This window comes from Neomonachus schauinslandi, chromosome 13 (assembly GCF_002201575.2).
Source record: "Neomonachus schauinslandi chromosome 13, ASM220157v2, whole genome shotgun sequence".
NCBI classification, from domain to species: domain Eukaryota; kingdom Metazoa; phylum Chordata; class Mammalia; order Carnivora; family Phocidae; genus Neomonachus; species Neomonachus schauinslandi.
Genome location: NC_058415.1, coordinates 31,130,057 through 31,150,371, shown reverse-complemented (window position 1 = coordinate 31,150,371; position 20,315 = coordinate 31,130,057). Strand labels below are relative to the sequence as shown.

Sequence of the window (20,315 nt, the reverse complement as noted above, 5' to 3'; positions counted from 1 at the left end):
GAAATCCAGGTCTCCTACTCCTCCGCCATCTTGCTCCGCCCCCCCTAATTTGTTATTCTTATTCTAATTCCTGAAGTTACAAAGTTAGGTTGTTAATTTGAGATCTCTCTTGTTTTTTAGTGTAAGCATTTATTTGTAGCTCTAAATTTCTCTCTTAGCAGTGTTTTCACTGGGTCCTATTGTTTTGGTAGGTCATGTTTTCATATCCATTTATCTATAAGTATTTTCTAATTTTTCTTTTAATTTCTTCTTTGATCTATTGGTTGTTTAAGAGTGTGTTGTTTAATTTCCACAAATTTGTGAATTTTCCAGTTTTCCTTCTGTTACTGATTTCTGACTTCATCTGTGGCTTGCATTCTTGGAAGAAACGGATGAACTCAAAATGTCAGTTAGTGATAAGTGCTATGAAGAAAAATAAAGTAGGGTAAGGAGAATAGGAAATGCCTGGTTTGGATGGGATGATGATTGCTCTCTTACTAGGGTGTCAGGGGAAGCTCCCCTGATAAGTTGATATTCAAGCAGAGACCTGAAACAAAGAAGGGAGAGAGCCATGTAGATATCTGAAGGAAAAGAAGATGTGGAAGCCCTAAGATTGGCATCATGTTTGGCACTTAGAGGAAATGCAAAGAGACAAGTGTAACCAGAGCTGAGTGAGTGAGGAGAAAGTGCTAAGAGTCAAGAATCAGAGAAGTATAGGGAATCATAGCCAGGTCATGTATGTTTTAAGGACTTTTGTTTTTACTCTAAGATGAGATAAACATTGAAGGATTTTAAGCAGAGAAGGGACATGATCTGGCTTATCTTTTAAAGCACTCACATTGCCTGTGGTGTTGAGATTAGTGTAGTGGGACAACAGGGAAATCAGTTACAAAAAGCAATAATCCATCTTTTTTTTTTTTTCTTAACATATATTTCATTATTTGTTTCAGAGGTACAGATCTGAAGGGGGGGAAATCGGAGGGATAGACGAACCATGAGAGACGATGGACTCTGAAAAACAAACTGAGGGTTCTAGAGGGGAAGGGGGGTGGGAGGATGGGTTAGCCTGGTGGTGGGTATTGAGGAGGGCACATTCTGCATGGAGCACTGGGTGTTATGCACAAACAATGAATCATGGAACACTACATCTAAAACTAATGATGTAATGTTTGGGGATTAACATAAGAATAAAAAATTTAAAAAAAAAAGCAATAATCAGGCAAAAAAAAATGATGGTGGCTTGGAACAGGGTAGTAGCTAGCTGTTGATTTGCAACCCTCTTAGGAGTTTCCCTGGTATAATCTGAAACTGGCATTTGTATTCAGAGGGCAAGGAGAGACGAAGGAAGAAGCAGGCCACTCCAGGTTTGTAGGTGACAGTTTGAACTTAAATTCAATGAGGCTTGTCTTGGGTGGCAGCAAGACAGATGGATCTCTGCACCTGCCCACCAGATCTTAAAAGTTTATATGAGAGGGGCGCCTGGGTGGCTCAGTTGGTTAAGTGACTGCCTTCAGCTCAGGTCATGATCCCAGGGTCCTGGGATCAAGTCCCGCATCAGGCTCCCTGCTCTGCAGGGAGCCTGCTTCTCCCTCTCCCACTCCCCCTGCTTGTGTTCCCTCTCTCGCTGTGTCTCTCTCTGTCAAATAAATAAAATCTAAAAAAAAAAAAAAAGTTTATATGAGAAACCTTAACTGGATGCAGCCACATATATTATACAGGTGTTTTCAACATCACATCACTATCTCAAGGCTGTGTTCTTGGAGCAGCCTCTGGAAGCAGGAAAGGTAATCAGAACCTACATTCCAAGGGGAGGGAATGAGGAGCCTTTGAGTGCCTAGGTCCAGCTCATGGGTCAGTTGGCGGTAAACATCTTTTTGATGGTGTTGCCCAACAATAGCAACACAGATGGCAAGGAATGGTTGGATTCTGGATGTGACTTGAAAGTAGGATTGGCAGAATTTTCTTAAACATTGGATATAGAGTGTCAAAAAAAATGAAGGGCAAAAGGATGATGCCCAATATTTTTGTTCTAAATAACTGGAATTATGGAATTGTCATTAGTCTAAAAAAGGGAAACTAAAGGAGTAGCAGGTTTGCAGGGAAGGGATTCAAGAGTTTGGACTTCAGCATGTGAAGTTTGATATGATATTTAGATATCCAGTTGGATTTATTGAATGGGCAGTTTAGTATATGAGTCCCAGTTCAAGGGAGTAAGCCAGACTGGAGGCATAAATTTAGGAGTTGTCAGGCTTAGATTATATTTAAGCTATGAGACTGGTAGAAATCACCTGAATGTGAGCATAGAGAAGAGAGGCTGAACCCTGGGGCATTCCAAGACTTAGAGATGGTGGAGAGGAGTAGGACTCAGCAGAAGAGACTGAGAAGGAATGTGTAGAGTCTATTCAAGAGAATTAGGGGAGAGGAATTGGGAGTTTTGTTACAAAGTCGAGCAGAGAAATAGGGCAGTAGCTGGAAGGACAAGTTGGAGTCAAGTTGGTTTCATTAGTGGAGAAATAGCATTCTGTATACTGGTAGGAATGAGCTAATAGAGAGGCTAAAATGGACTCAGGAAAAGGAAGGGACATTTGGTAGAGTAATATCTGTGGATAAATGAGAGAGGATGCATAAAGAGAGGGATTAGCTTAGATAGGAAGACAGAATATGGGTACAAATGAAGGTCTTAAGTGGCAGATGAGATGTGAGCATATGAACAGGCTTGTCTGATTGCTTCTATTTTCCCTGAAAAGAAAAAATAGCTGACAGCGAGAAGAGGGCTGAAAAGGAAGGAACTTCATACAACCCCCATGTAGATATTTCTAAAAGGAAATTAATTTTACAGTTATCCTATATGCCACACATACTAGGAGGTAACTACTATTATTATCCACATTGTAAGATGTAAACTGAAAGTTTAAGGAGCTTCCCCAAAGTCTCATAGCTCTTCAGTGGTGGCAGAGGTGAGACTTAAACTGTAGTATGCACAAATAGGAATTTGTAGTAAGTATAAATTGAAAAATATATTTTCAGATTTTTTTAAACAAAATAAACTAAGGTAAAGTTTAGGGGTAGGATAGAGAAACTCAGTTGAAAGTAAAAGGATCTCTAAAATATTGTCATTTGGAAATGTTTCCATCTTTCCATAGTTTTATGGAAACATAGCCGTTGTGTTTTTATGTGAAAAGGGTCTCTGAAAGATCACTTTTCCACTTTCTCTATACTTAATTAAAAAAATATTTCTAGTGAGATCAAAATGTTTAGATATGATTACTCTCAGGATTAAATGATAGATTTTTTTTTTTAATTTGCTACTCTCTATATAAATCAAAAATAGTAGGTACTGTTTCCTAAAATTTCTTGGTTAACTTTTTAAAAAACAACTTTTTTGAGTATAGGTGGCACATGATGCTATAGTAGTTTCAGGAGTACAACATAGTGATTGGACAAGTTTATACATAATGCTATGCTCACCCAAAGTGTAGCTGCCATCTGTCACCATACAACACTATTGCAATATCATTGACTGTATTCCTTATGGTATACTTTTTACTCTTGTGACTTACTCATTCCCAAACTGGAAGCCTGTATCTCCAACTTCCGTCATGCATTTTGTCCATCCCCCACACCCCTTCCCCTCTGACAACCATCAGTTTGTTCTCTGTATTTATAAGGTTAGGCTCTGCTTTTTTGTTGTTGTATGTTTATTCACTTGGGTTTTTTTTAGATTTCATGAGTGAAATCATATGGTATTTTTCTTTCTCTGACTGACTTATAGCACTTAGCACAATATCCTCTGGATCTATCCATACTGTTGCAAATGGCACAATCTCATTCTTTCCCAAGGCTGCGTAATATTCCTCTGTGTGTGAGAGAGAGAGAGAGAGAGGGTGTGTGTGTGTGTGTCTATACACACACACATATACCACATCTCCCTTATCCATTTGTCTATCTATGGACACTTAGGTTGCTTCCAAATCTTGGCTATTATAAATAATGCTAACAGTGAACACAGGGGTGCATATATCCTTTAGAATTAGTGTTTTTTCTTTGGGTAGATATCCAGTAGTGGAATTATCAGATCATATGGTATTTCTGTTTTTTACTTTTTTGAGAAACCTCCATACTGTTTTCCACAGTGGCTCTACCAATTTACATTCCCACCAACAGTGTACAAGCATTCGTTTTTCTCCACATCCTCGCCAACATGTGTTACTTCCTTTTTGATTTTTGCCATTCTGAGAGGTGTAAGGTGATATCTCATTGTAGTTTTGATTTGTATTTCTCTGATGATGCTGAGCATCTTTTCATGTGTCTATTGGCCATCTGTATGTCTTCTTTGGAAATATGTGTATTCAGGTCCTCTGCCCATTTTTTAATCAGATTGTTTGCTTTTTGGTGTTGAGTTGTTAAGTTCTTTATATATTTTGGTTAGTAGCCCTTTATTGGATATATCATTACAAGTACCTTTTTCCATTCAGCCTTTTTATTTTGTTGATGGTTTCCTTTGCTGTGCAGAAGCTTTTTATATTTTTATAGTCCCAATAGTTTATTTTTGCTTTTGTTTCCCTTGTTTTAGAAAACGAGACAAATCTAGAAATAATGTTGCCATGCCAGTGTTAGAGAAATTACTGCCTGGTTCTAAGATTTTTGTAGTTTCAGGTCTCACATTTAGGTCTTTAATTATTTGGGGTTTATTTTGGTGTATGGTGTTAGAAAGCAGTCCAGTTTCATTCTTTTACATGTAGCTGTTCAGTTTTCCAAGCACCATTTATTGAAGAGACTTTTTCCCATTGAATAGCCTTGCCTTTTATGTCATAAATTAATTGACCATGTAAGTGTGGGTTTATTTCTGGGGTCTTCATTCTGTTCCCTTGATCTGTGTGTCTAGTTTTGTTTAAGTAACGTACTATTTTGATTACTTCAGCTTTATAGTATATCTAGAAATCTGGAATTGTGATACCTACAACTTTCTTTTTGTTCCTCAAAATTGCTTGAGCAATTTGGGGTCTTTTGTAGTTCCATACAAATTTTAGTATTATTTCCTCTAGTTTTGTGAAAAATGCTTTTGGTATTTTGATAGTGATTGCATTGAATCTGTAGATTGCTTTGGGCAGTATGAACATTTAAGAGTATTAATTCTTCCAGTCGATGGGCATGGAATATCTTTCCATTTGTGTCATCTTTAATTTCTTTCATCGGTGTTCTATAATAGGTTTTCAGAGTACAGGTCTTTCACCTCTTTAAGTTTATTCCTGGGCATTTTATTCTCTTTGGTGCAATTGTAAATGGGATTGTTTTCTTAATTTCTCTTCCTGCTACTTTGTTATTAGTGTATGGAAATACTACCAATTTCTGGGTACTAATTTTGTATCCTGCAACTTTACTGAATTCATTTATTAGTTCTAGTAGTTTTTTGGTGGAGTGTTTAGAATTTGATTAACTTTTTAAAATGGCCTTTTTCACTATATTGTAATCGGTAATTATAAAACTATTTCAACTCTATTTCTGTTTGTGCAGCTAGAAAAAAGTTACCTTTCTCTCATTTAATAGGTCTATCAGCAGCCTTTAGAAAGACAAATTGGTGATGTGTTCGAACACTCTATTCTGAAATTGTATATATAATCTTTTTCAGTTTCTTATGCTTACCCACCCCCTCGGTTTTCTCTTTAAAGATAAATGTTGGCAAGACTGAGCAAAGCATCTTAGACACACTTGACATTAAAACATAGCTTTTTTTTTTTTTTAGATTTTATTTATATATTTTACAGAGAGAGAGGGAGAACAAGTAGGGGGAGCAGCAGAGGGAGAGGGAGAAGCAGGCTCCCCGCTGAGCAGGAAACCTGATGCAGGGCTCGATCCCAGGAATCTGGGATCATGACCTGAGCCAAAGGCAGACGTTTAACACACTGAGCCACCCAGGCGCCCCTAAAATACAGCTTTTAGTGACTTTTTTTCTTTGAAATTTTATTTAAATCCTAGTTAGTTAACATACAGTGCAATATTGGTTTCAGGAGTAGAATTCAGTGGTTCATCACTTACAACACCCAGTGTTCATCATAACAAATGCCCTCCTTAACACCCATCACCCATCTAGCCCATCCTCCACCCACCTTCTGACATCAACCTCAGTTTGTTCTTTATCATTAAGAGTTTCTTATGGTTTGTTCTCCTCTCTTGCTCTCTTCTTCCCCCCCCCCATATGTTTATCTGTTTCGTTTCTTAAATTCCACATATGAGTGAAGTCATATGGTATTTGTCTTTCTCTGACTGACTTATCTCACTTAGCATAATACACTCTAGCTCCATCCACGTTGTTGCAAATGGCAAGATTTCATTCTTTTTGATGGCTGAGTAATATTCCGTTCTGTATATATACCACATCTTCTTTATCCATTCATCAGTTAGTGGACATTTGCGCTCTTTCCATAGTTTGGCTATTGTTGATAATGTAGCCTTTAGTGACTTAATTGAAAGTATTTCAAGATATTGTTTAATAAAAGTTAGTTAAGCTTCCAAGAGTTTAATACGTATGTATTGTTTGTTATGTCGGGCATTTTATTTCAGGAGCCGCCTAAAGAAAGACTATGATGATTTCAGAAGACAGCCTGATCATGATAAATTTACTAGAGAACTGTGGACTACTGAAGAAGGTGAAGGAGATCCTGGAAAAGAATCTCCTAAAGTAGAAATTAGTAAGTCTGTAGACTCCACAGAACTTCTAGATATCCTGGAGAAAGATCACTTTGATTCAGGTAGTTATGAAAACTTTAAATCAACAACTAAAACCATAAAGAAAAGTTTTAGCATCTTTTGTTGAGGTAAAAGATAATCTGGTTAATGACGTGTATTGATTAGGAAAATTTGGTATATTTTGAAGTGTCCTGTGTCCTTATAAAAGATTCCTTGGAGTCATTATCGTATTTCTAGGAGTTTCTGGAGCCAGTGCCTGCCTCTGAACTGTAGGCATGTCTTTGCACATTATAGACCACACATCTTTGATCTATAATCCCTCTAAATTAGGTTCATCCTCTTCTTTTTATTATTACTATTTTGAAGCACTGTTTTTGATATTTGTTTTAAATGGAACTTGACAAGTCCCTAATACTGTGAAGATTTTTTTTATGAGAAATGACCAAGATTGATGGCCAAATGAGACCTCAGAGTGGACATATCATTCTAATAAGGAGGCTGGATTAGATTATCTGTAGTTCATTTCAATTTATCAGATTATGTTATTCTGTAAGTCTAGTTATTTTTTTTCTGTTCTAGTTAAATAACTTCCTTTCATTATATAAGAGGTTAGTGTGAAAAATGTGTGGTTAGAAAGTATTAACTTGTTGTTTTTCATGTCTTTAGTGCATTGAAAAAGAGTAGCCTCTCATCAACCCAGTTTGACCAGATATGAACATAAATTTTTTACTGTAGGAATGAATAATTAAACACCAGGAAAAGCTGAACATTTTTTATCCTTTAGAGTCTGAAACTAGATTAGAATTCCGGGCTTTAATTGCTGGTTTGAGTATCTATAAGAGATGTGAATTTTCCTTTGCATTTGTATTGGCAGCAGAATTAGTAGAGTTTGAACAAAAATAATTCTCTCATTAATACATAGTTGTTCTTTGGAATGGTTATGCTATCAAAATATCAAAGATCGCCTTACCTTAATTTCCAATTTTGAATCACCCTAAAGTAGATTTCTTAATAAGTTGCCAGTTCAGAGATTGACTTGCTTTTTTATAATTGGTCTTATCATTGCTATTCAGTTGCTGTTTTATTTAAACAAAATGCTTGCTTTTATAATTTTCAGATGATATGAAACTGTCAGAAATAGATTTTCCTATGGCCAGAAGCAAGTTGTTGAAAAAAGAATTGCCTTCTAAAGATGTTCCGAAGATACTGCCTAAAACACTTAAACGACCGTCTAAACAAACTAATTATCTGGATGATAGCACAAAAGAGCTTTCCCCAAGGAAGAAAGCAAAGTTAAGCACAAATGAGACAACAGTTGAGCATGTAGAAGGTGAGATGCAGATTGACTGTTTGAATGAAGTAAGGCATACAGAGCCACTGTTTCCAGAGTCACTTGCCTCAATGGATTCGACACCAGTATCTATTCTCCAGAAAGGGACCAAACCTATTCAGGCCTTGCTTGCAAAGAATATTGGGAACAAAGTGACCTTAACAAATCAACTGCCCCCTTCCACAGGTAGAAGTGCTCCTGCAGTGGATAAACCAGTTATATCTCCTCTAGAAGCAAGCCCCATAAAGCCAGCATTGACCTGCCACACCAGTACAAAAGGTCCTTTACAAATGGTATACAAAATGCCTTGTGGCCAGTGGTTGCCCATAGATCTCCAAAACAGCTCTGTGAAGATTCAGATGCAACCTGTGCTAGATCCTAAAACAGGAGAAAAAATCATGCAGCAGGTTCTCATTCTGCCCAAGAATTTTGTGATTCAGCACAAGGAAGGGAAAGCAGTTGCAAAAGAAATACTGCCACTTCAACAGAAAGGTACAGGACAGCATTGTTCATCTTTCCCACAGACAGCAAATGTAAACTCTTCTTTAGCATCAGTTCTTGTCAGCTCAGCAGGAACTGTTTCTAACCAACTACCTAATAGGACAGTTACATCTTTGTCAAATGTGAGTAGTGGTAGGCCACAGCCTTTGTCACCTGTAACCTCCATAAGTAACTTATTACCACCTCCAGTTAAGACTAGCCAGAGTGAGTCAGGGAAAGTCAAGAATGCAGTTTCAGCAGCTATATTCTCCCAGCCCATTGCTTCATCCACCATTTCCTCAACAGTTCAGCCTCTGTCATCAGCAACAATAAGTGGGTCTACAGATCCTGGTAGTTCCCTCAACTGTTTTGCACAACAAACTGCTGATTCTTCTGAAGCAAAGCAAGAACTGAAAACTGTGTGTATAAGAGATTCACAGTCAATTCTTGTTAGGACACGAGGTGGGAACACTGGAGTTGTAAAAGTACAGACCAGTCCAGATCAAAATTCACCCAATAGCTTATGTGCAAGTTCAGTTCTCACTTTTGCTCCTCATCTTCAGGCATTTCTGGTGCCCAGATCAACAACTTCATCATCCTCTGTTTTATCACCAGCAGTTGGAATGACTACTACTTCTAGTCTCCCACCTTTTAGCCAAACACCATCTTCTGTTTCCATTCCATCTGGCTTTAATCCATCAGTGGGAAAGAACCTCAAGCTTACATTAGGCCAACCTTCCTGCAGTGGTAATTTGGGCCACATGATAGATAAAGCTTCACACATGCCTTCTTCTCCCTTGAAGTCCTCTGTTTCTTCTGGCACTCTGCTACCATCAACAGCAAATAATTCAGTAAGTGTAATTAGCATATCAACAGGAAATTTTAGACAAACCAGTGCAAATGTTATTCATACTCCAAATAAACAGCAGCAAGTAGATTACTTCACAAAAAGTTTCCCTGTTACAAGATCAGAAGCAACAGCAGCAAGTGGAGATGTGATCAGTGGGACTGCAGTTCACAAACTTATGCTTGTTTCAGCTCCATCAGTTCTTTCTTCTGGCAGTGGAACTGCAATTAATGTGACACCTGCACCAACATCTACAGGTGTTTCTGCCCAGAAATTAGTTTTTATTAATGCTCCAATTCCTAGTGGCACTTCAACTCCAACTATTGTGGCAGAACCATTAAAACAAACTCTTCCTCCCCACTTGAATAAAACATATGTTAAGACTCCAGAACCATCCCAGATAGTACTAATTCCATCTACAGTGGGAGCACCAATAAAAATAAATTCATCACCAACTGTGTCTCAGATAAAAGATGTGAAAATTGGACTAAACATAGGTCAAGCAATTGTAAATAGTTCAGGAAGTGTGCCAGCTATACCATCAATTAACATATTGCAAAATGTAACCCCAAAAAGAGAAGAAAAAAGTACCAAGGGCTGTGTCTTGCCTTTGTCAACAAGTGGTAATTCAATTCCAGTAAGCTCAAATTTTGTGAGTCAAAATACTACTCCTGTTAATGAATCAGTGGTTTCTGCAACAAGAGCAGTAAACACGTTTTCAGTAACAGGAGCAAATGTGTCTTTGGGTTCTCTTTCAGTGACCTCAACCTCTGCTTCAGTTGGGACACGACCTCCTGTTTTAGTCAGTGGAAATGATACCTCTTCAAGAATTATGCCTATTTTGTCAAATAGACTTTGCACGTCAAATCTCGGAAACACTGTGGCTATATCAACTGTGAAAACAGGACATCTTGCATCATCTGTTCTGATTTCAACTACACAACCAACAGTGTCTCCTAAATGTTTAACATCAGCTTTGCAAATCCCTGTTACTGTTGCTTTGCCTACACCTGTGACTATATCCCCTAAAGTACTCAACACGGTTCCACAAGTGGCAACAGTATCAGGAGCCACACGTTCTATATCTCTTTCTAAAAGACAGTCTTGGACTTCTGTCCAGTTTCAGTCACCAGGGATTTCAACTACAGTGCCAACGAATATAAACACAAGTAAACCTCAGACTGAATTGCCACCCCTTTCACCAAGTCCAGGTAAAGTAATTAATATTTCCAGTTTTGCTTCTCTCCCAAACCAGCAGATGTCCCCTGCTTTAGTAAAATCAACCCCCAGTCACAGTTGTGCTCCAGGTGGTTCTTCCATTCACACTGCTACAGCACCATCAAATGTAAATAGTGTGATAGGGGGTCAGTTGAGTGAACCTTGTATTCAGCAAAAAATAGTCATCAACACCAGTACACCTTTGGCACCTGGCACTCAGATCATGATTAATGGAACCCGGTTTATTGTTCCACCACAAGGTCTTGGACCTGGCAGCCATGTTCTTCTTATATCTAGTAATCCAAAATATGGACCTCCCTTAGTTCTTAACAGTGGCCAAGGCCTTCTGCCTATGTCAGTAGATAACCCTGCCCAGAAGATTACACTAGCATCAAATAATTCTTTAAGTGGGCAGCCTGTGAAACATTCTCTAAGAAGCTCTACAAAAATTGTAAACTCTCTTGGGAATGCCAGTCCTCTACCCACAGTACATACAACACCACAAATCATAAATGCAACTGCTAAAATTTCTGTCCCACCTCCCACACCAACAGTATCATTGACTTCAGTAATCAAGTCTCCTCCTGCTACTCTTTTGGCTAAGACATCTTTGGTTTCTGCCATTTGCTCTACTAATCCTCCATTGCCAAGTAGCACCTCAGTATTTCAGTTAGACACATCAGTCAAAAAACTGTTGGTTAGCCCAGAAGGAGCCATTTTGAATACCATAAATACTCCAGCATCTAAGGTTTCTTCTCTCTCTCCATCTCTCTCTCAAATTGTCGTATCTGCCAGTCGAAATCCTGCCTCTGTCTTCCCTGCTTTTCACTCATCTGACTTAGAGAAGCCCGATACAGCTGCATCTTGAATTTAGACTAAATGAGCCAGTTTTTAAATAATGGGGCATTGTTTTGACTCCCATAAAAATTTTAACTTTATTATACTGTTGAAAACACACTATACATAGTTATGTGTATGTTTTAATATATCTTTTCATTAGCTTGAAACAAGGCTTTGTTTTCTTGGGGAGGAAAAGATCTATTCCATTTCACTCATTGATATGAGTATGTTTTCAAAGGATGTTTAAAATAGACATTTAGGATTTACCTGTCTATATTGCATAAATTGAACAAAGTCAAGTTTCACTAGTTTGGAGTAAGCTAACCTTTTACACACTTGCATTGACATGTTTCTTCTTGAATTTGGACTATTGCAGCGTGTATCTACAATATGGTATTCTGTGTCATTAGTGAAATCTTGTTTTTGTTTCTGTAAAAATATAAATATATATATATATTTATGCATTGTGAAAATGCAGTCCATGATGTAAAATTGTACATATTCCTAAATCCCTAACAACCTGTACTAAACTATATGTACAAAGAACTATGCTGTCCTATTTATGTTTTGTTTACATAATGTATAGTTTTTTAAGTATTTTAGTAATTTTGGACCAGTGAACTGTTAGCAACAATGCAGAGGAATCTGCATGTAATAAATTGAGTTGCTGTATTTCTTTGTTTGAATACCATTTTTAAAGTGCGTTCTCATTCCTTTGAAAGAATACATTGTATAAAATGAAGACAGCCCTTTACAAAAAGGAATTAAGGCTGGAAAATTTGAATTAATGGCTAGCACTTGTACAGGTTTTACAGTTTACAAACTTTACTTGACATATTTAATTTTCACAGTACTCTTGAAAGGTTAAGTGATGTTATCCAAGGTCACCCACCTAGTGGGTGGTAGACCTGAGCTGGTAATGGTAGACCTGATGCTTTAAATCCTTTTTCCATGATTGTACATTACTTCTGTTATAAAATTTTACTCTAGATTTCATTGTTTTAAGTTTTTTCTCTTATTTCACCACCAAATTCTCCATTGACCAAAGTAAGTAATCTTCTTTCAGGCCAATGTATTTGGTCTGTGTTAATGCACCCCAGATATGTTTTATTAACTTTTAATTTTTAAATAATCTTAGAGTCACAAGAAGTTGTGATTGTAGTGTGAAGAGGTCCTATGTACCCTTTATCTAAGTTTCCCTCTATCTATTTTTATACTGAGGTGTTTATTCATAGTTGACTGATTTTCCAAAATGATAAAACATGATTTTCCTTTTTTAATTTAGAATAACAAATGAATATGGACACCTTCAATTATTTATAAGTATTTTTTACTTTTGTTGTTATTGTTGTTGTTTTCCCCCAATTACAGAGAAGTTACTTATATTCCGTTGTAAAGCAAACAGTTTTTATGGGTCAGCTTATTCTCAGGGTTTGACTTTGTGGTATTTCAGACCATGCCTCATTTTAAATAAAAGATAGATTTTATCATCACGATGAACATTGAGTAGTGTACAAAATTGCTAAAATCACTATAGTGTGCACCTGAAACTAATAGAACACTGTATGTTAACTATAATGGAATTAGAATTAAAACAAAGTAAGGCACAACATGGGGAATACATACACACAATGTGTAATTGCTTAGTTATAAATAAATATTTAAAAAAACAAAACACGGGACGCCTGGGTGGCTCAGTCGGTTAAGCGTCTGCCTTCAGCTCAGGTCATGATCCCCGGGTCCTGGGATCGAGTCCCACATCAGGCTCCGCTTCTCCCTCTGCCTGCCTCTGTCTCTCTCTCTCTGATAAATAAATAAAATCTTTAAAATAAAATAAAATAAAATAAAAAAATAAAAAAACAAAACACAAAGCAAGAAGATAGATTTTATATTTATTGAATCTTTATATCCATTATCTTATTTGGGATGCTGATTGTATATTCATCCACATTACATTTATAATGATGTTGTTAAACCTCATCACATGGAGTCTGGGTTTGAAAATGTTCGGGAAGGGGGTTCCTGCATGGCTCAGTTGTTAAGCATCTGCCTTCTGCTCAGGTCATGATCCCAGGGTCCTGGGATCGAGCCCCGCATCGGGCTCCCTGCTCTGCGGGGAAACCTGCTTCTCCCTCTCCCACTCCCCCTGACTGTGTTCCCTCTCTCGCTGTGTCTCTCTGTCAAATGAATAAATAAAATCTTTAAAAGAAAAAAGAAGATGTTCGGAAAGAATAGACCTAAAGACTTCCTTTGAAACACGTTGAAATTTATTAGTTATCAAAGTGGAGAGGGTAGTGAGGGTGTTCCTGGAAAGTTGCTCAAGGCTCTCAAAAACCTATAGTTAATGTTCTAAAACAGTATCTTTGCCAATCTATATGCTCTACTATGTAGTCACCCTCCCTCTTTCCCTGTCCATTTAGATAGACCTTGAATTTCAAGGGGATGTGGGTGATGTTTGGAAATTCATTGCATTGTGCATAGGTGGTGCTCAATAAATGAATGTATTTACATACTCAACTTCTAAAGCAAAACAACCTGAAACTATTCATCTTTTGCCTGAAAAGAATTCTCTGAGCCATTTCCAGAAACTAATTTACTGAATTACTTATGGCTCAACTTTAATCCCAGTGAAGGACCTAAACTAATTATTAACCACTAATTTTTTTCTAACTCCTAAATCCAAAATCCTAATATGACCTTTGAAACTCTGTGTTCTGGTGAACCTTTTAGAATGAAGCCCCGGCCCCCACCCCCAGTCCCCTTAGGGCTTAAAAGGCTCTTCAGTCTATTCCTGCTTACCTCACCAGCTTCTTTTCAACTTAATCTTCCCTTGCCTGTTGCACTCTAGTTTTCTTTCAGTTTCTAAAAAGTTCCATACAAATCAAGGTCTTCCTATATGTTCTCTTTGACTTAATGTTTCATTACAGATCTCATTACATATGACATAACTCCCTCTCCTTACCACACACAGCATCGAGATACCGCGGTCACTCATAGATTGAGGACGTAGATCAAGAAGGGCATAGTACTGTATTACTGTAACAAGATTATTTGTATGCAATTATTTAATGCCTGTCTTCCTTTTTAGAGAGATCTTGTCAATTGTCTTCATTGTCCCCTCAGCAACTGGCACCCAATAGACATTAAATATATAGTTGTTGAATAAATCAGTGAGAAATCTTGATAGCTTCTTACATGATTTAAGGTCTGGTTTACTTTTTAAAAGTAATACTCCATTCTTTACTAGAAATTTGACTAAATTAATGGATTTATATAATCAAAAACCAAATTCTTTTTCCTTTGCTTTCAGCTTGGTAGGTCATGTGGATTTCTGGGCCCTTGGCCAAAGAGTACAAAGTCAAATTCCTCAGTTCTTTGTATTCAGTGTTATCATTAAGTATTCTTTAACAGTTGTTTATAAAGGCATTCATGCAGAGGAAGAAAAGTCACTACAGTGCTACCTGAACAGCTTCATGGTCCTGGCATAGTATGTTTCTACACATAATATAGAATTAGGACATTTGGATGTCAACTCATTTTAAATGCTAAGTTAAAACATGCTAAAGTAACATCTCTTTCTGATATGTTAGCTCTTTCCTCTCATTTCCTATATGGTTTTTCCTGAAAAAAAAAAATCAATTCTCCTTTGTAGTAGTAAAAAAAAATTATATATAAAATACTAAGTGTCTCTTTAGATCCCTGTTTCCATTTCAAGCCTCCAATTTTTTTGGTGCATTTAATAATTAATTGACATCAGTAATTTTATAATTAAAGCAGTGATGGCTAAAGCAGTACACGAAGATAAATGAAAACATTTACTTGACCCAGTATATCACATTGACTTAGTGAATTAAGAAATCTTTAATATTAAAAGCTTGAGAATGTAGCAAATTCTGAAAATGATCTAAGAAATTTGATGGAGTTATCCAAAATTACACTGTACTATACAATTTACTGTAAGTCATTCCCAAAGTTGTTTTGCTGTCACCTGGGCCTGAAGCCTCATTGTTGCTATAGTGCTGTCATCTGTCCCAGGTATTTTTACTAATTTATTCAACAAGCATTTATTATGCGTGCCATGGTGCTGGGCTTGTTAACGCAAATTTATTGACAAAGCTGAAGGGCATGGCATAGTTCAGGTTCTTATAGTTTAACTTGGGAACAAAGTCTGAGTGTAAGAAAATTTTGTAGTTGAGTAATATATGAAAAAGTACTAAAGAATCAAATGTATGTTTTTATGTTTGTAATCCTCAATATTTTTCTTCCTCAATATCATTCTTAATTATCAATGTAAATGGAAAACATTGTCAATATAAGTTTCAAATTCATTCATAAATTCATTCTACACATCTGTTGAGAACCATGTAATAGAGAAGATGTAGGAACAACATAGATGAATAAGGTCCCATCCCTGTCCTCAACACAAAACACAATAAAAGAATATAACAATAATTTAAAAGTAAAGGTCAGAGGAATAAAGAACTCTTAGGAATTTAGCAGTGAGGTGATAGAGGTTTCATATAAAAGGTGGCATTGTGCTGGGACTAAAAGTATATTTAGAATTGGGCTTGCAAGGACTCAGTCTTAGAAAAGCACAAGGAAGTTGTATACTGTATACTGTATACTGTATTGCATGTTCGAAAGTTGCTAAGAGTAGATCTTAAAAGTTCTCATCATAAGAAGAAAATTGTAGGGACGGTTAAGTGGCTGAGTCAGTTAAGTGTCTGCCTTCGGCTCAGGTCATGATCTCAGGGTCCTGGGATCAAGCCCTGATCAGGCTCCTTGCTCAGCAGGGAGCCTGCTTCTCCCTCTGCCTGCTTGCTCCCCCTGCTTGTGCTCTCTCTCTCTCTCTCTGACAAATAAAATCTTAAAAAAAAAAAAAAATTGTAACTGTGTGGGGACAGATGTTAACTAGACTTAATGTGGTGATAGTTCTACAACATATATATAAATCATGTAAACATTGGGGAGGCTGCTGCCTCTGTAAAGGCTCACTGCAAAACAAACGCTGAACGCTATTTTTGCTTTTCTCCATTTTTTTTTTAAAGATTTTGTTTATTTGACAGAGCACAAAGCAGGTGGAACAGCAGGCAGAGGGAGAAGCAGTCTCCCTGCTGAGCAGAGAGCCTGACGCAGAGCTTGATCCCAGGACCCTGGGATCATGTCCTGGGATCATGACCTGAGCTGAAGGCAGATGCTTAACCGACTGAACCACCCAGGAGCCCCTTTTCTCCATTTATTGTAAAAGCGAAAACCTCTTTAGATTTCTTCCGGTTAGCAAAAACAGGTACTAATGGAGATCTTTTGTAAAAGTGAACTAGCATAATGCAAACTTTGGAAAATTTGGGGTAAATCTAATACAATATTACATGTCAATTATACCTCAATTTTAAAGAAAAGCACAAGGAGCATTTAGGGAACTGAGCAATTGAATGGAGTATTATTGGTTAAGAGGGCCAAAGGGGAATAACTAAAAAATAGGTGAGTAGGGTGGTAAAGGACTGAAAAATACTCTGAAAGTAATTGGGATGCTACAGAAGCTTTCAAAGCAAAGGTATTAACATAAGATAGAGATCAATTAAATTACCTTGCAGTATTGCTATGAAGATTAGATGTGATAATTTATGTAATTTATGTAATACACAAAGCCTGCCACAAAGTAAATGTTTAATAAATAGTAGCTGCTATCATTTACTTGACTAGAGACAAGCCAATTAGGAAGTTACTAGGTGGGTCAAGAAGGTAGTGTGAAGGGGTGCCTGGGTGGCTCAGTCGTTAAGCGTCTGCCTTCGGCTCAGGTCATGATCCCAGGGTCCTGGGATCAAGCCCCGCATCAGGCTCCCTGCTCCCCGGGAAGCCTGCTTCTCCCTCTCCCACTTCCCCTGCTTGTATTCCCTCTCTCGCTCTCTCTCTGTCAAATAAATGAATAAAATCTTAAAAAAAAAAAAAAAGTGTGAAGACCTCTTACCTGGCAGTGATGGTAGCAACAGAGAAGTGAGAAAAAGAGATAAAAACTATAGGTTTAACCCAATTTTCAAAAGTTTGCATTATGCTAGTTCACTTTTACAAAATATCTCCATTAGCACCTGTTTTTGCTAACCAAAAGAAATCTAAAGAGGTTTTTTGGCTTTTACAAAAAATGGAGAGAAGCAAAAATAGCGGTCAGTGTTTGTTTTGCAGTGAGCCTTTATAGAGGCAGCAGCCTCCCCAAGCAGTGAGGCACCACCAAGCTCCTTCCCTGGGAACTGTGTTCAGTTCTCAGCATCAAGTTGCCATAGCTTTGACCTGTGTCTGTGAGCATCTGTGCTTTATCTCAATTTGCTTTGTATCTGTTAGCAAGATGTGTCCTAAGGTATCACAATAGCCTAAGAGGTTATTTTTGGGGTCTGGGACTACTAAAAAACTTTTCCATATAAATTAATGGTAATTATCTCCACTTTACACCGTGTCGGCTTACAAGTTTTCCTAAGAACACTCTACTTTCAGATAGTGGAAGAAACCTGTATTTAGATTGAGAAGTATAGAGGAAGGATTTGTTTGTTGTTACTGTTTAAGGGAAAGACTTTGCATAAAACAAAAAAACGTTTTAGCAGCGAAGAATATCATCAACAAAGTATTATCTGCCCTAAATTAATCTATGAATCTAGTGCTAAACTAATAAAAAGACTAATAGGTTTAATTGGAGGGTGGCGTTTGGTTTGGTTTGGGGTTTTGTTTTCGGTGGGTTTCTTGTTTTATATTGTTTTTTAAACCAAAATTCATTGAGATAAATATTGTTATTTTTATAGATTTCTTCCAACGTTAGTTCACAGCATATATAAATGGTGTTTATTGATTAAATGTTTTTCCGTGATCATGTAAAAATTCAATTATGGCTTAAGAGTAGACCATTTAGTTCAATCTAAATACAATACTTATTTGGATCTAATTCTAGAGGATCAAATGAAATGATCTAATCTCCAGAAGAATTTTATTAAAACCATCTAGATTGGCAAAACTATCTTAGGAATTATTCTAGAAAAACTTCTATTTGAGCATATATAACATCAAGTAAAGACAGTTTAAAACTAGAAAGAAATTGTTCTAAATTACTTTTAAAGAGAAAAGACAGATGTCCTGCTGTGGATGTCCTATAAACCTGAATCAAACCTGTGGTGACCCAGACACCTGATGGATGATCTCCTGATACTCTCTAGCCGCTGCCCAGGAGTTCATTTGGAACAGTGGAGGCCACTTGGGAAGAGCTGGAATTTACACTTCTTGAGCCAAATTTTGTTTGTTGTGATTATTTTTCTGGCAAGCTTTCTCTCAGCCAAGCTGCTCTTTTCTCATGGGAGACAATCCAGCTTTGATAAAAGGAAGTATTTCTTTCTCTTTCTCAAGACCATCTCCCTGTAGGAGTCACCTGTTGTATATGGCTTCATACACTTCGGGAAGTTTCTTCCAGATTTCCAAGCAGTAAATTCTCTCCTTGATGGATTTTCTGCAGATATGCGTTACATGTTCTTGCAGTTCAGCATTATTTGAAGTTGTAACTGAAGTTTTTTAATTTGAATTTCAAGCAGTATTTTTAGACTGCAAAGATTTTTGTTCATTTTGGAGACCCCTCATTTGAATTAAAAGTGATTGATTCATTTATTTTCCTTCACTTTTTAAGTTGTCCTTGTTTTTCTCCTTCAAGCCTTATTAAGAAAAAATTAACAGCATCAGTGTATTTCTTCAAATTGACTTCTAATTGGCAGTCCAGGGATTCTCAGTTTTCTGATTTTCTCTTTGTCTAATTCCAAGTTGCCATCATCCACATAATCGTCTCTAAAGAGAGCAAGCAAACTTCTCTTCAGTGTGGTTTTAGAGATTTTAACAGGCTCTTTTTATAATTTAAAGCCTCTTTCATTTGTGTTTTCAAATTGTCAAGCATTGTTTTCTGTTCCTTCATTCCCCACACTTTTCTTCCATTGCACAGCTTCTTAGAATAACAGTTTTAGGCTTTCTTAAAATTGAGTGTTTTTATCCAAACCAATCATGAGGGATGTTCTGAGGGATGTTCTTCTGAGATGCTCTTAAGATGTTTTGGCGTCAGTCACTTGAGATTGAGGGGATTTTGCTGCATCTTCAAGTGACTGTGTCTGTCTTTAAAGTCAAGCCATGAAAATGAAAGTTTAGGGGACTCACTTCTGGTTTTTTTTCTCAAGTGATGGGTGGACCAGTCCAGATATTTATAAGTGCTACAAAATTCAGTGTTTATGATTTCAGAGGACTGGTCTTCACTGGAGGTGACTTGAGGGCTTCACTGGTTTGTGTAATCAGTCTAGTCTCTTCACCTACTTTAACCCCAGGCAGAATATCTTGGGGATGGATCTTCTTTTTTCTTTTTCTCCTTAAAGTATGTCTGCTCAGTTAACTGTAAAAAAAAAAAAAAAAAAAATCAAGGAGGCAGTACAGAATTTCCTGTGGAAACACATAGAGACTTGGGCCTTGTCTCAAGCATCAGACAACACTATCCGAAGGCTAGTGCAGAGCAGGAGGAGGAGGGAAGGCCAGGCTCTATAAAACAAAACTCTCTAACTTTGCTCTGCTTACTGCACAAAAAGAGAGTGTATAAGTGATATTATTTGTCCAGTACATTTGGTCAAGGAGAAAATGCTGACTGCAGCCACTCAGGCGACCCAAGCCATACGTTCTATAGATGTGGAGGATTGAGGCTTAGACTAGGACTTGTGATGAGGAAAGGAGCTGGCCAAATTCTGTTGAAGTTTACTTTAGAATTCATTTATTAGTTGAAAAGGGAGAGGGCTTGTTTTAAGTGATAAGACTGGACAGAATAAGGAACCGTAGGGAGGTATTTCAGTATTTCAGTGACTTTTTTCAATGTGTATAAGTCTGTTTATTCAGTGTTTTTCCTCTTCAGTGCAATCTTGTCTTGGGTAGAAAATG

The 20,315-nt window shown here is 37.2% G+C and overlaps 1 protein-coding gene across 1 annotated transcript in view; it reads left to right on the top strand.

Annotated features, from left to right (window-relative positions):
- The window catches only part of KIAA2026 (KIAA2026 ortholog), a 158,223-nt gene extending 146,265 nt beyond the window's left edge, over positions 1-11,958 (top strand). The window contains exons 7-8 of the mRNA XM_021682404.1: positions 6,541-6,728; positions 7,784-11,958. Of these exons, the coding sequence (XP_021538079.1) occupies positions 6,541-6,728; positions 7,784-11,409 (3,814 nt within the window). The 3' untranslated portion in view covers positions 11,410-11,958. The remainder of the gene's footprint in view (positions 1-6,540; positions 6,729-7,783) is intronic.
- The last annotated feature ends 8,357 nt before the right edge of the window (positions 11,959-20,315 follow it).